The sequence below is a fragment of the Alternaria viburni genome, assembly GCF_023758015.1.
Source record: "Alternaria viburni strain BMP 2772 chromosome Unknown scaffold_2, whole genome shotgun sequence".
Lineage (NCBI taxonomy): Eukaryota > Fungi > Ascomycota > Dothideomycetes > Pleosporales > Pleosporaceae > Alternaria > Alternaria viburni.
In genome coordinates this window covers 396,900-411,371 of record NW_026055771.1, presented here as the reverse complement: position 1 = coordinate 411,371, position 14,472 = coordinate 396,900, and the positions used below count along the sequence as shown (strand labels likewise).

At 44.3% G+C, this 14,472-nt stretch overlaps 3 protein-coding genes across 3 annotated transcripts; all 3 read left to right on the top strand.

Annotated features, from left to right (window-relative positions):
* Nucleotides 1-6,466: 6,466 nt before the first annotated feature.
* J4E79_001066 (uncharacterized protein) lies at nt 6,467-7,726 on the top strand (the record flags this gene model as incomplete). Its single annotated transcript, XM_049349977.1, has 2 exons — nt 6,467-7,345; nt 7,472-7,726. 2 exons carry the CDS (start codon nt 6,467-6,469, stop codon nt 7,724-7,726), a joined length of 1,134 nt encoding a protein of 377 aa, XP_049215136.1.
* A 1,270-nt stretch (nt 7,727-8,996) lies between these two features.
* Nucleotides 8,997-9,619, top strand: J4E79_001065 (uncharacterized protein; the record flags this gene model as incomplete). Its single annotated transcript, XM_049349976.1, has 2 exons — nt 8,997-9,055; nt 9,385-9,619. 2 exons carry the CDS (start codon nt 8,997-8,999, stop codon nt 9,617-9,619), a joined length of 294 nt encoding a protein of 97 aa, XP_049215135.1.
* A 2,852-nt stretch (nt 9,620-12,471) lies between these two features.
* On the top strand, nt 12,472-14,386 carry J4E79_001064 (uncharacterized protein; the record flags this gene model as incomplete). The annotated part of the gene is made up of 4 exons (XM_049349975.1): nt 12,472-12,988; nt 13,045-13,685; nt 13,872-13,951; nt 14,005-14,386. 4 exons carry the CDS (start codon nt 12,472-12,474, stop codon nt 14,384-14,386), a joined length of 1,620 nt encoding a protein of 539 aa, XP_049215134.1.
* Nucleotides 14,387-14,472: the final 86 nt, after the last annotated feature.

Here is a 14,472-nt window from a genome sequence, read left to right as displayed (position 1 = left end):
GACTATAAGAAGATTATAGCTATTCTAATAGAAATATTTAATATACTATATTATATTAGCTAGAATTAGACTAAGACCTATCTTATACTTATAGAATTACGTTTATAAAGATTAGTTATATACTTTAGCTATACGCTATCTATATACTTACTAGCCTAGATTATAGTTAGTCTTTTCTTACGTATAATAGCCTGTATTTAATTATAGTTTACTAGTAACATATATATATTAATAATAGACTTTTTACTATTCTTTATAAGCTAGTTAATAAGGTAAGAATTCTATAGAAAGATTACTTTATAGAATTAGTTTTAGTATATTTCTAATATAGTATACGTGTACGTACTTATACTTAATTTTAGATTATAAATTTACTATATAATCTTAGATAATTTAAAAGCTATTATCTAGAGAAGCTTAAATAAAGAGAGTAGTAGATAATTATAGATATTATAGAATATAAGCACTATATATAGATATCTCTTAGTTTCTACTAGAATAAATATATAGAAATAGTATATATAGAGTCTATATAATAGATACTTCTTAGAGAATAGATAGAGTTTCTAGGCTTCTTAGAGGTAGTTAACTACTAGATATAGTTAGATTTGTCTTAGTATAGTCTATAATATATATATAGTATTACTTTTTATTACTACTATTTTACTAAACTATTATATACTTAGCTAGAAGTGTAGTTTACTAATTCTTACTAAACTAATTACGTAAAAACGCAATTTCTAGATAGTAATATAAATTAATCTTACTAATTTAGTGCTCTTTATAGCGTACACTAGGTATACACTAGTTAATATAAACTATATACTAGGCTAGATTAGAATTTAGTATCTATAGTTATTAGTATAGACTTAGTAAGATCTATTAGGTATAGAGGTAAGAGATATAATAGGTAGTAACTAAGACTTATTACACGTATATATAAATTATTCTCTTATAGTATTATAGAATAGTAGGTAGTAGTATTATAGTTATAACTATAAACTTTACTCTTTTAGTAGGCCTTAATATAACCTAGATAATACCTAACACTATTAGATAATACTAAGATAGATTCTAAGACTATCTACTTATCTATATACTATATTTTAAAGTATAAAGATATTATTTTTAAGTCTAACTTAGCGTAAGATATTTCTAATATTATAATTATAATAAAAGTAAGATAAATCTTATACTACTAGGCTTAACGCTACGTACACTTTAACACTAGTATAGTTATAGACGTAGTAATAGCACTCTATATTATAAAGTAATATATATTAGGTAAGATTCTTCTAAGTATTCTTATAGATAGTATAATTAGTTTTCTATTATAAGAAAGTATAATACTATATATTCTATATTATAGTTAGCGTATATAGAAGAAACTAAAATAGTATCTATACTTTAGTAAGTGCAAGCGCGTCTTAGTAAGTTTTAATACTTAGAATATTAATAATATATACTATTTTATTCTTAGATATTCTAGAAAATATTAGCACTACTACTATTTTAAATATATAAGTTATAGTAATAGATTTTATTTAAGAATTAGGTTATTTTTGCCTAGACATCTATATAATAGTCTTAGAACTAGATATATACTACTAATATATAAGACTTAGCTAAGTTATATCTAGAGTTAATATACTATAGTGTCTTTAGAATTATTACTATTAAAAGAAGTATTAGACTTATCTAATAAAAGTAAAGAATCTAGTTCTAGTACCTAGTCTTATTAGACTAAACCTAGAAGTATCTACTTTATTAGCTACTTACTAGCTCTTCTTCTTTAGAATAATTAATTGCGTTCTATATAGATATTAGTAGCTCTAGTATTAATACGCTATTAGATACTTACTTAAAGTTAAAGTTTATCTTATTTTTAAAAATAAGTTTCTCTAGATAGATTTAAATTAAGTTAAATTCTAATATAGCTTAACTTAATAACTCTATACCTAAATAAGATAGTATACTATTTATATAAATACGCTTATTTAATATAGATATAACTAAGATAAATTACTTAGTTAAGGCTAGTATTATTATAAATAAACTATAGAACGTAATACTTAATCTATAGTTACGTAGTATAAACTAGCTCTAGCTTAACTAGAATAAGTCTTACTACTATAGTAATAAAAATACGTAGAGTTTAGGTAACTAAGTAAAAAAGCTAAATTATAACTAAGATAAATTAAACGCTAATAAGAGTAGTAGAGATAGAAGTATAAAATAGTAGACTACTAGATATAGAGGTACTACTTCTTAAAACGTAGGTAGAGCTAAATATAATTACGCTAGGTATAAACCTAGTATATACTCTAATATAGAAGTATTAACGCTATATATATATATATACTAAGTATAGATAAGAAGTAGTAGTTATAGTAGATTAGAACTAAGTTAAAACTAGATTAGAACTAAGTTAGAACTAAGTTAGAACTAAGTTAGAACCTAGTTAAAACCTAGTTAGAACTAATAGCTAGTTAGTCTACTAAGTAGTAACCTAGTTCTATCTAACTTTATAAATAGAAGCTGCGTAGCTACTATAGGTAGTCTAAGTATAATTAGAACTATAGCTTTACCTTTTAGACGCTATTATAATATTAAATTATAACTAAGTTAACTTCTAGTTATAGTAATAAGCTAGACTAATAGTAGTAGACTATTATCTTATATAATATTAGCTTAATAATAAGAATAGCTATATAAGTATACTTATTATAATATAATATAAAGCTACGTAGTAAAGCTAGGTATACTAAAATATAACTAAGTTAAATATAGTATATAGAGTATTAGTAGAGTAACAAAAGTGTAAAACTAAAAAGCTAGCTAACTTTAGAATTTCTAAGGTTAGCTTACTAGTGTCTAATTTTATCTAATTAAAGGTTAGCTAACTAAAGTCTAGAGGTTAGCTAAACTACACTGTCTTCTAATAGCGCCTTTTAGTCTAGCAAACTTCCCCTTCTAGGCGCATCGTGAGATCAGCGTTGCTCTTCAGTACACTAACTCTTCTGCGAACTCATCTCAACGTCACATGCTCCATTCGGTCTTTTTCACAAAAACTAAGTCTAGGCCTTGCTCACAACTTATATTCCGGCGCAATATTCACGACTAATTAGAAACGAACTCTACCACCACGTAGGTTTGGCACACATGTACCAAATTCTACTCACCATCACTATGGCGCAGTTAGAGTACTTCTCGCAAAAGGTAGCCGGAATCGGCTGCTTAGACAAAAGGCCCGTGTGTTTTTCCTCCAAGATTGTAGTGCTGACGGGCTACGTATCTTCAGCTCCGAAAATTGCACGACTGAACACGCCCAGGGCCCAAACTTCCCCGGATTACGGGCTTGTCCCCCCAAAGGTTATTCCCGCCGCAGTGGTCGTGGCTGTGCATTGTGAGATATGTCTTTGCCCAAAACTGATCAGTGCACAGTTTCAGCTCGCGCTTATCTTACATAACCACACAAGGCAGTCAGCGGGGGTGTTCGTCGTGCGATTAGGCGTAGTTATGCTTGCACGAACGACGCTCGATTGGCTAGCTGATTCATCTTCTGCACAATTGGGGTAAGGCGTGCAACGAGTGATCTTGGAGCATACCAGTTTGGTCACTAAGCCACACTTGCACACTAGCGTTGCCGCCTTACCGTCTTGACGAGCGCGAAGTGGCTGCCGAGTAACCGCCGCCTCTGTCATACATATGGGCCGCATGGTTGTCATGCCGCTGTCAGACTTATAATGTGCTAGATCCCACCTTTCTCCTTGACTGACTTCTGGTTCTCCCGTGTTTGGAGTGTTGGTACTACGACGACTAGCGAATCGCGACTATACTTGCGTACAAAAGGCACAGGCATCCGGCCTCCACTTGAGATCTATCTATCAGACTTCACGACGTGATGAAAGAGTTGGCGTGCGACAGAAAGATCATTTCGCAGAACGAAATGCACACGACTGCCCGACCCCAATGCAGATATACGCCACGATACCGAACGATCCTACCCACACTCCTGATCCTGCTATGTATACCGATCTTCTTCTATCAACTAGTACCGAAATATACACACGCCACCGACGAGTTCATATCATCTCTCACGAACACGCTTCGCCCACAATCGACGAGTACCTTCTGCACAAAAGAAGTCGGAACGCCGCACTGCTGTGCCGTATACCTCGCTGCCGCACCCTGCCTAGACGAATGCAGGAAACAACACATGGACCGCGAAACTCTCTCTGTAACAGCACGATATGAAAGTTGCGCAGACGAATGCCTGGTCGAATACCAAGACACATGCAAGAAGGCGCAACATCCACAAACATCCCTCAAGTCGTCACAGCATGATTGAGCTATCCGCATCAACAAAATACAAACAATTATTTACATGAGAACCTCCATCACCTTGTACAACGACACAAATATCACACCCCGCATGTATGCTCCAAAGAAAGATGAGCCAAGAGGCTGGAACAGTGAAGAGGCGGTGCAGGGCGGGTACGCCAAGACTGAGGCGCAGGGGATGACCGGCTAGAACGGCACTGCACGGCCACTCTTGAGCTAAGTGATCTCGTGAACCGCGGCCGAGGCAGAAGGGGAATTTCATCTCAGTAATCTTGTGTTTCAGGCCATCACGTTGCTGGGGCGTCGAGAGGTGGGGGCTGGGTTACTGTGGTGATGCGATATGGGGGATGAACTGGGATGCAGTAGGAGTTGGACTAGAAGAAGCAAAGGGAGGAATGTGGCTTAACACCTTGCTAGGAATCCGTGCCAGAGAAGAGATTGGAGAGATATAGGCATGTCCATCACCTTTCATATGTAACAATACAGCACAGGAGCTGCGAGAAGCGAATACGTCTGCTCAGCAGAGGACATAGAATATTACCAACATCACCTATACTCAACAACCTGCTTATGTTTACACCTCGGATTCCGGACTCTATATCTCCACAGCTCTCCCGTTGTGCAATTTCCCACTTTGTAATTAGCAAGCACCTCAGGTCTTCGGCATCGCCGTGAACATCGCGATGAGATCTAGGATGCAGTTCCTGGCAAGCTTTCCATGCCGTGCTCATACGATTAGCGCATGATATCCAATACTCCGCTGAGATAGATTCGAGAAGTTAGCGATGCCATGAAAAATACGTTCTGTAATGGTGTTCAATGCTCAACCTTCCCGCGGAGGAGGCAGCGCGTCTTTTTCGCGCTTAGTGCCATTCTTAGCGCGTGACGTCAGGGTTTACTGCAACACCATCTCCCATCATCGCTTCATGCCGTCTCTGCATCAATGTTTATCGATACGGCATTAATACATCACCACCTAGCATTATCAGCATGACTAGATCATGTCGTTAGCAAGTCAAGGGCGCGCCTTCCGCGTGTGGTGACGCCTGCCCCAAATGCGCTCACCGTCAGGCCTCGCTTTAGACATACGACAGCACAGCGGTATGACTAACGAGAGTCTGCGCATCTTGGACTGTCGCTAGCAGAAATTCAATCGTGGAAAACCCTGAGAATATCTTCTTGCTCATTACGATCGGTGTTGCAGTCTTGGTTTCCACGCAAGCCAATGGGCACGCTCACTATCGGTTCAAGCACACGATGCCGAGCATGAACTGGACAGAATGCATCACCGCTAATATCACCCAGACTGGGATAAGGTATAATATGCTACGTTCGTGTAAAATTAAGATTAAAGGTTCACACCTAGCCGTGTTGGAGGTATTACCAGAGTTCTACCCTGGGTTGAATAGCGGTCACGGATGTCGGAGATGTAGCGGGTATGGTCATTTCACTTGTAAGTCATGCGTATCTTCAAGATGAATATTCGGATACTGAATCGCGCTATAAGGACAGTATGAGAGTCTGATCTCTACAGCAACTCTTCAATTTGTCATTATGTGGCTATAGTAAGTTCGCAGTTCGTAATGCAACGGTCCGTCGTGCTGAATGCTCTCTCTCAATACTGAGACTCAGGTTTTAAGCAAGACTGTCATTGGGTCTATGCAAGTTCGGAGACCTTTCTCTCACCGTTGTGAACTTCACGTTCTACCAGCATTAATTTTGCAGCCTCACCTGGCATTTCAAGGCGCTCAATTTTGACTGCGCACGCTGTCCTAGCTCCAACTTCACCTGCGTAACTAGCTGACTGTTACACACAAAGATACGGCACTTGAGTGACACCTACATTACCCGGGTCGCGCGCTCACCGTTCATCTGCGCTACGCTCCTCACAAATCCGCCCAATAAGACAACTTCGGTGCCTTTTCACCACTCATCGTTCACCATTCACAATCATCATCGTTATCATCATCATGAAGACTAACGCTACAGCCTCTGGCAAGATGCCAAAGAGGGCACCTCTTGTCCCCAAACTCCAAGTTCCAAACACACCGCACCCCACGCACTCGCAACGATGGACCCTCCCCTCTGCGGCAGTTGCGACAATTTTCTCGCAGAAGTCGACATGCAGAAGACTACCGGAAGATACTGGGTGAACTGCAAGAGATGCCGGGACGAGCACACAGCGGCAAGGCGAAAGCGCCGAGCACAAGAAGCCTTTGACGATGAATTCATCGACTATGACTATTTCGATTACGTCGAAGGCAGATATAGAGAACTTTCGCAAGAGACTGAGTACCGCTACCCGAGCACGGCGCAGTTCGCCGGCTCCAGACCCCAACTTGAGCCTGAGACGCGCGTTGTTCAGCATCCGAGCGCGGCCATTAAGAAAGAACCTAGACTGGGTAACGAGACACACGTAACTGTTAAGAAAGAGAGGGAGAAAGATGTCAGTGGCCCGGACGTTGCTCAAGAAGAGTGGTACGATGCCTTGGAGGAGCCGAAGCTCAGCTTACGTGAGTGTTCGGTATGCGGAGATTCCTCGCCTGTTCAAGACTATCCAAGCTTAATGGCCTGTGAGCACATCCCCGATGTCTGTCAAGAGTGTTTCATCCAGTGGCTGGATCAGCAGATGCAAGGATCGGAACGAGCGTCCTGTCCGTCCAGTGGATGCACCAACGCCATCACCCACGACGACGTGCAGAGATACGCTTCTCGAGAGATGTATACGCGGTTCGACGAGCTCTCTATGCGACGTCTTCTCGGTGAGGAACCTGGCTTCATGTATTGTCTGGCCAAAGGATGCACTTCTGGCCAGATCCACGACACCGGTGTTGAAGGTCCAATCTTTCGTTGCGCCGCCTGCGACTTCCGAATGTGCACGGCTCATCCGACACCAGTACCCTTCCACGAACATGAGTCTTGTGCGCAGTATATCAAGCGCATCGAAGATGAAGCTTCGAATACAAGGAAGAAACGTGAGGATGACGCCAGCGCTGCCGAAGTGAAGCGAGCATGTATCCAGTGTCCAAAGTGCGGGGTCAACATACAGAAGAACAACGGTTGCGACCACATGACGTGTAAGTACCAACCACCCAGATGTTGTTTGTTCAATTACTAACCTAAGCAGGTCGGCATAAGCGATGCAGGTTCCAATTCTGCTACATCTGTCGCGCACCTTATCAAGGTGCTCAAGGCATCAACATCATTGGGAACACAGCGCATCAGCGTCACTGCCGTTATCATTCATCTAGGCTCCCTGGCTACGCTAGAAATCGCTGATCGAGTTTCGGAACGTCGTCTGGCTTTTGTATGTGTGGAGGCTTTCAAGCTTGCACGCAAGAGATCCAAGCCTGATAGTTCATATGGAATGATGGCTGCATGAAGAATGCGAAGAATATGGATCGGTCATGGAGATTCATCTTGAGACTTTAGTTCCGCGCTGCAGTCTAGCAAGTTGAAAAAAAGAGTGTATTGATTTTCATTGTCTACAGTCGTGTCTCGCTCTCCCTTTGCATACATATACTTGATTGCACACTCTTCAGCCGCATCATTAGCAGAGGGTCTCTACTGCTTGAAATGACCGACACAGTCTAGCAAGATGGCTGCAGGACTCTGGCCAGCGAATCACCTCGCGAGCGCACTTACGAGAAGACCAAAAGCAACACTTGCGAACCCGTCAAGCCACCCAGATATTGGACTTCTTTCGAATCCATATCATCTACGCATGCAAGCCTCTCGACCAACTTTGTACCGTGTGTGTGTGTAGATACGCGCCCATTGGAAGACTTCCTCCGCCCACGGGAGTATGAGCATGACCCTGACGCATGTAGGGATTACATCGGCAAATGGCTAAACATCAAACGGAGAAGCACGGAGAACACTCGTATTCCCTGTCCTTCTACGGGGTAATCTGCGGTGTTTGCATATGAAGATGCCTGTGACTTCGCGGTCGCCGTACTGTTCAATCCGGGAGCCTTTGCCTTTTCGCTTCTATGCGAGTATTAGTATGTGTAGCTACGATAAACTGACGCTTCAAAATTTTCTCCACAACCAGCCCGACTTCCGCTTTGCGTTCGGTCAGAGTATCCTGTTGGCCAGCTACATGAGGCGGAAGATATCAGCATCTTGGCCTGCGCAACATGTAGCCATCGTAGTTGCGTAAACCACAGCATTTCTTACGGTGGACTATGCGAACAGTACGACGCTAAAAAGGCCTACAAAAATAAGGAACTCTTGGATATGAGAAAGACTACTACAGATTTCGACAAAGAGACGAAGAAGTTTCCCAGCTGCGAAACAAATCTCATTTCGAGGAGGGCAGAAGTATAATGCAACTGGTACGAGAAGCGCAGCGGCAAAATGAGCGGAAAAACTGCGTCTGCCCAGTGTCTGTCGAGTACTCCGATCCCTTTTCTCAGATTGGCATGAGTACGCCATCCCCGAACGACTAGGTATACGATGAGTCTTCCTCCTGATTTACGGCAGCTGATGGCACCATCGTGACTGTATCTATAACTGTACATATAGTACCACTCTTCGATATAATCGGTGGGAGGCTCATAGGCCACTGGGTGAACCTCGTCATTGTCTGCCTCACCGTTCAATACCGTGCCTAGCGAATCGACTATATCTCGCGCGCAATATAACCAACTATGATGACAGGGAGTCAGAGCGTAGCACAAGAGGGACAGCAAGCGTTCATGGCGCACGTGTATGATATGCTCAAAAACATGCATCATCCACGTGTCACTCACACTGAGAGATATGTTGCATGCTTATCGCTGACTCTCAGCAGTATGACAGCTTTCTCAACGCAGGAACGGGAAACCAACATGTATTCAAGTCGCACGATCGACGTGCTCATACCTTTGACTGATCATGATCAACACATTCATCGGTCTCTCACTAGAGTCAACAGTTATTTCGTGGAGTCATGCTGGGTATAAAACGGAGGCGCATCAACACCAGTATAGATGCACAACAACAATCTTCAGTATACCATTACTTCCGTCTACTTCACAGATATATCCTTCAAAACAGCTATTCAACCGAAATAACACGTCACCTCAACATCAACATGTCGTCCGCACAGCCTGGAAAGGATGAGCTCGCCTACTTGCGTAGGTTCGAGGCTCAGGTGCACAACAACAAGAAAAGAGCAGAAGAGGCCAAAGAGAAGGCCGATGATGCCAAAAAGAAGACCGAGGAGGACAACAAGGCTAAAGAAGAGAAAGCCACTGAAACCTCGAAGGCCAGCAGCAGCGGCGGGACGTAGTGCAGTGGTTGGAAAACAGAGATGTCAACAAGCAAGTCAAGCAAGTCCAATCTCTTATCTGTTGCCCGTCTATATTCTAATTCGACTAGCCTGCCACCTCAAGCAGAACGGTCGCTCACGGGGCAAGCAATAAAAATTGCTTGTTGATATTTCCGATGGAAGGTAACGAGGCACATGGGGTGTGTATGGTCGTCGAGGCATGTAATTTGTAACCAAGCTTCACTGGTTGAAGAGCTCCAAGATTACAGATTGTGGGTTTCCTTAACACATTCATTATGTCAGATCTTGTAATAATGTTTTCATACCTAATTGAACACGGATCATGTTCCCACTTCTTGAGTAAATTTACCGTGCGTTGATACCTCTAGTATCGTTACCACCTTACGAGATTTCGAATAGCTGGCAGGGTCACCGAGAATTCGTCACGAGGCTGCGCGGATAGAGCAACCGATAAAGCATCGCTGTGGTGTACATAAAGTGTGTATGTATCGTGTTGGCTAGCAGAGGCCACTGGTCCATGGATGCCAATGGGGCTGGAATTGATCGACATGGGTGGGGCTCAATGGCGTCACGCGTCGCGGCGCGTTCTTTCCTACACCAAGCCCGCCTTCCATACCTCACGCAGCTGTGTACACATTGCGACATCTCAGTTGATACTCTTTGGTCTTGCGATTCGCCACCCTCGGGAGACGCAACATATAGTTGGTCCGCTAATCTTTCGCCAGCTTCTCGCCGACGCGATGCTCCAATCCACGCGAAATGCTACGCGCAGGCCGTAGCAGTCTGCGTGGCGCGCCTATCACGGAACTTCGAGAGATCACGCGACCCTTGAAGCGATGAAGCCTTAGTCGTATGCCACACGACACCATATGTTATATTTGGGACAGGCTGGTCAGTCGACAGCAGCGTCCGCATACGTCAAACGCGTAATGTCCCACAACATCTGACCCGATAGTGTTGCGTACCAGCTACCCTACCAAGTTGGAGATCTTCTAGCTTGACTTTTCATTCAGGGTAATGGTTCATTATTTCACTGTCCTAATGTTAACGTCATAGCGCAACAGGCCCACGAATAACCTTCGGCAAACCGCGAGATACCCAAATCTCCGCCGTCTCGATGCGCGATACCCAACCGAAGCCGCTACACAAACTGGCGTATGCGATCGATATCCTCTCCGCGAGACAGTCACCTTCATGCAAATCCGCGCGATACTGCCTTGGTTACGGGCCAACGGAATGAACAAACCCATGGCTGGGCCGACCTAAGATGCACATGTTGACATCTAGGTCAAAGCATAGAGACTAGTCAATACCCATATTAGGCATCATTCTTTTAGGTCACAGCGTGCCTGCTATGCACGACATTCTCAGGGTGTCTGGACATAGATACTTCACCCAAGTGGTGTAGGGACGTGGAGGAAAAGACCAACTACACAAGCTTGAGTCAAACACCCCTATGCGCATCCGTTCAAAATCGCCAGACTACACGGCCAACGTCACCCCAGTACTCCGGCCATTGCTGCTGCATCTCGGCTTCTTTGAGGATGTGCAGACAATTTGACGCGCATCCAAAAAGAGATCAACAATACTCATCTACTTTCCTTTATCGTATGTGTTTAGAGCGTGAACAAAGCCGTGACGCAACCAGTATTGCTTCACTCACCAAACTCCATCCTGATGCAGAATGACAAGTGCACGGGTTACTTGTACTAGTAAGAATGTACGCCATATCCCTGTTGCAAGGAACAAAGAGTGGCGCATTACTGTTGTTGAAGCGGATATAAAAGCGACCCTATGATGTGACAGTGATGCCTAAGTATTATCTTCAGGACATCTCACGCTGATGAGGAGCTTTTCTAAAATATGAGCGGTTGTGGACGTGCCTAAACTGACACTGGAAAGGGTCAAGAGTAGCGGTCTGCCGAAGCTTATTAGCCTCCTGCATATCCAGCCTGAATACCATTTGGGCGCTTCTATTAATTGCTCTGATCACGCGACACCCTGTGTCAAAGTTGTGATGGCGTCGAGGTCGACCTGGTTGCTGTTTGATGAAAGATGCGTTGACAGCACTGCGAGCGCGATTTCCTCGAGAGTGATGACGTCATGGCTATCTCATCAACCCAGCCCTGGAGGTACCTTCAACACGACAACGGCACTCTGCTTGTTCCACCTAGAGACTCACCACCGCGCTTGCAACATCCCAAAGTCGATCCGCAACGAAGCTTTATGATGCTCGGAAGGCATGAAGCGACTCGTCCTCCTCACCTGATCCCAGAACCGGGATGTGTGCAGCACTACAGCTGCCCCGATATGCGCTCTAGTGCTGAGTAGAGGTCACATGAGGTAAAAAGCGGGTAAAACGGTGAAGCAATGATTGAGCAAGTAGTTGGTATTCTTTGTGGGCTTGATTTCTGCACGCAGCCTCACGTTGGCCTTTGTCGGTTTGTTCCTTTGTTACTCATCATTGACCCCAACGGCAGAAGATATACACAAAGCAGGTACAGCGCAACATGTGCCGAAGACCCATATTTGATGCCATAGATATGGCAAACTGTATAGAAGTTGATGGAGACTCAAGATGCGAACTCTCAATAGCTAGATGTACCCTACGAAGTCTCCTCTTGACTACACTATAGCTTCGGAAGTCATAAAACACCTCATACGGCATCATGACAAAAGGACCACCGTACAAAACCGGGCAACCTTACTTTAATAGAACTTTCGAGACATGGTGTCGGACTAACCGACCAGGATGGTCAAGAGGTAAGCCTTCAAATATGGATATGCTGAGATGGTAGCTTACTCTATTAGACGATGTGAGATTGACCGCTCAGACTTTGTGGCATGGAGACATGGTCATTCAAAACTTCTTCCTCCGTAAGGTTGGGAAGAAGTTTAAGTATCCTATGCTGCAACAGCATCAGGTGCCAGCCGCACCATGGACCCAAAATGATGTAAACCTAGCAAGGGCAACTAGGCAGCTACCTGGTGCTGCGCCTCCTGTCATTGCAGCTCCTGTCATTGCAGCTCCTGTCATTGCAGCTCCTGTCATTGCAGCTCCTGTCATTGCAGCTCCTCTGGCAGCTCCTCTGGCAGCTCATCCGGCAGCTCCTCCAGTTCAACTCTACCCTTGCAGCTTTTGGCCCAACAGGCCGTGGCACGCAGATCCAGAAGACGCTTCTATCGGTCCGGAAATTACGATCGAGGCCATCAAGGATGACGTGTTTGAGGAGAGCCCTAGAGCAGACTGGATGGCTACAAAGCCATTCTTTTGGCCAATCCAAGATGAGCAAAATTGGGAGAACAAGAGGTTTCTCGGCGCTGGGGCCTCTGGCTGTGCGGGATTGTGGTGTCAAAGTGATGCCCAAGGTAACATATCAAGGGTATGTGACTTCAGGCATAGGATCATTACTCGGGTTTGAGAGAGCGTGCTGACAAAGAACAGCGGATGGTTATCAAGGAAGCGAGGCCTGACAAGATCCAATGGCGTGATCCTTGCTTTTGGCGAGATCAGTTGCCGTGCGAGATCCACATGCACCAGCTAGTCGACAACGGCCGCGTGGTATCTGATAGCGACGATGAGCCCGCTGGTTCTGATCATGAAACTCTGGTCAGACATCATGGTTACCGCTTGATGATGACCCAGCGGCGTTATCGCATCTTCTTCGACTACTATGAAGGCGGCGATCTTTGGCATGCTTTAGAAAAGCACTGCACCAGAATGAAGACATTCTATACCCAAGGCGAGGAACCAGGGCTTGATCATGACTGGGATGAGGAGTTCGGTTGCTACCGTGACTCAGAAGCGGTGCCCGGCGAGGCGGGATTGTGTGAGAAGATATCCGAAGGCCTTATCTGGAGAATTGCTAGCTCGCTTGTTCAAGCGTGTCAGATCCTGCATTTCGGCCAGGTCAGTATTGGAGGTGTGCAGAACACCACACCTGAGTGGAAACCGATCAAACACTGCGATATAAGACTTGACAACATCTTCATCAAGCCAGCGGCCGAGGAGAACGAGAACGAGAACGAGGTCTGTGAACAACCTCCGCAGGATACGTTGGAGATCGTGTGCGCTAACCGGCCCAGTACCCAACATTCGTCTTGGCAGACTTCGGCCTCTCGTTTACGGACATGGGTGCTCCTGCAACTGACAACCCATATGAGTATGTCAGGGAAATGACAGACGAACGATTTGCGCCTGTGAGTAACAAGGCTACAATCCGTATGTTTTTACAAAGTTAATTGGATGCAGGAACACCAGTTTGTAGTCAACGACGCAGCAGAAAGCGTTGGGGTAGTACCCCTAGACGAAAAGACAGATGTATGGCAAATGTACGTACACTACTATAGAATACCTGTTCGAATTTTACTAACTACAACCCTAGTGGTGCAGTACTTTACTCACTACTCAGCAATGGTTTCCACCCCCCTCTCGGCCAGGGGCCATGTCGCTCTGTCGAGAAACTTAACGCAACTGTACATTTCGCCGGCGAACATGGCGACTTGAGAACCATCGTCGACCCAGAGGATGACCCATGGAATGACATGTTTTTCTTTCCTACTTTCAAACGTTACAGCGAGGATCTGAAGCGATTGGCGTTCGAGTGTCTGGCATGGCATTCGAGTGAACGGCCGACGTTATTGGAGATGAGGCATAGGATCGATGATTTCCTTACGACGCACCCGGTGGTTGCGAATGATCGGAATATGGAGTCGCTAGAGGTCGTTCGAGATTTGGAATTCGCGATTGGGAAACCTATGAACTAGACGCGGCTTTAGTCTTGGCAGATCGATGCGCGACTTTGAAATCTGTACGCGCCCAAAGCTATGGCAACGGCTTCACAATATGCACT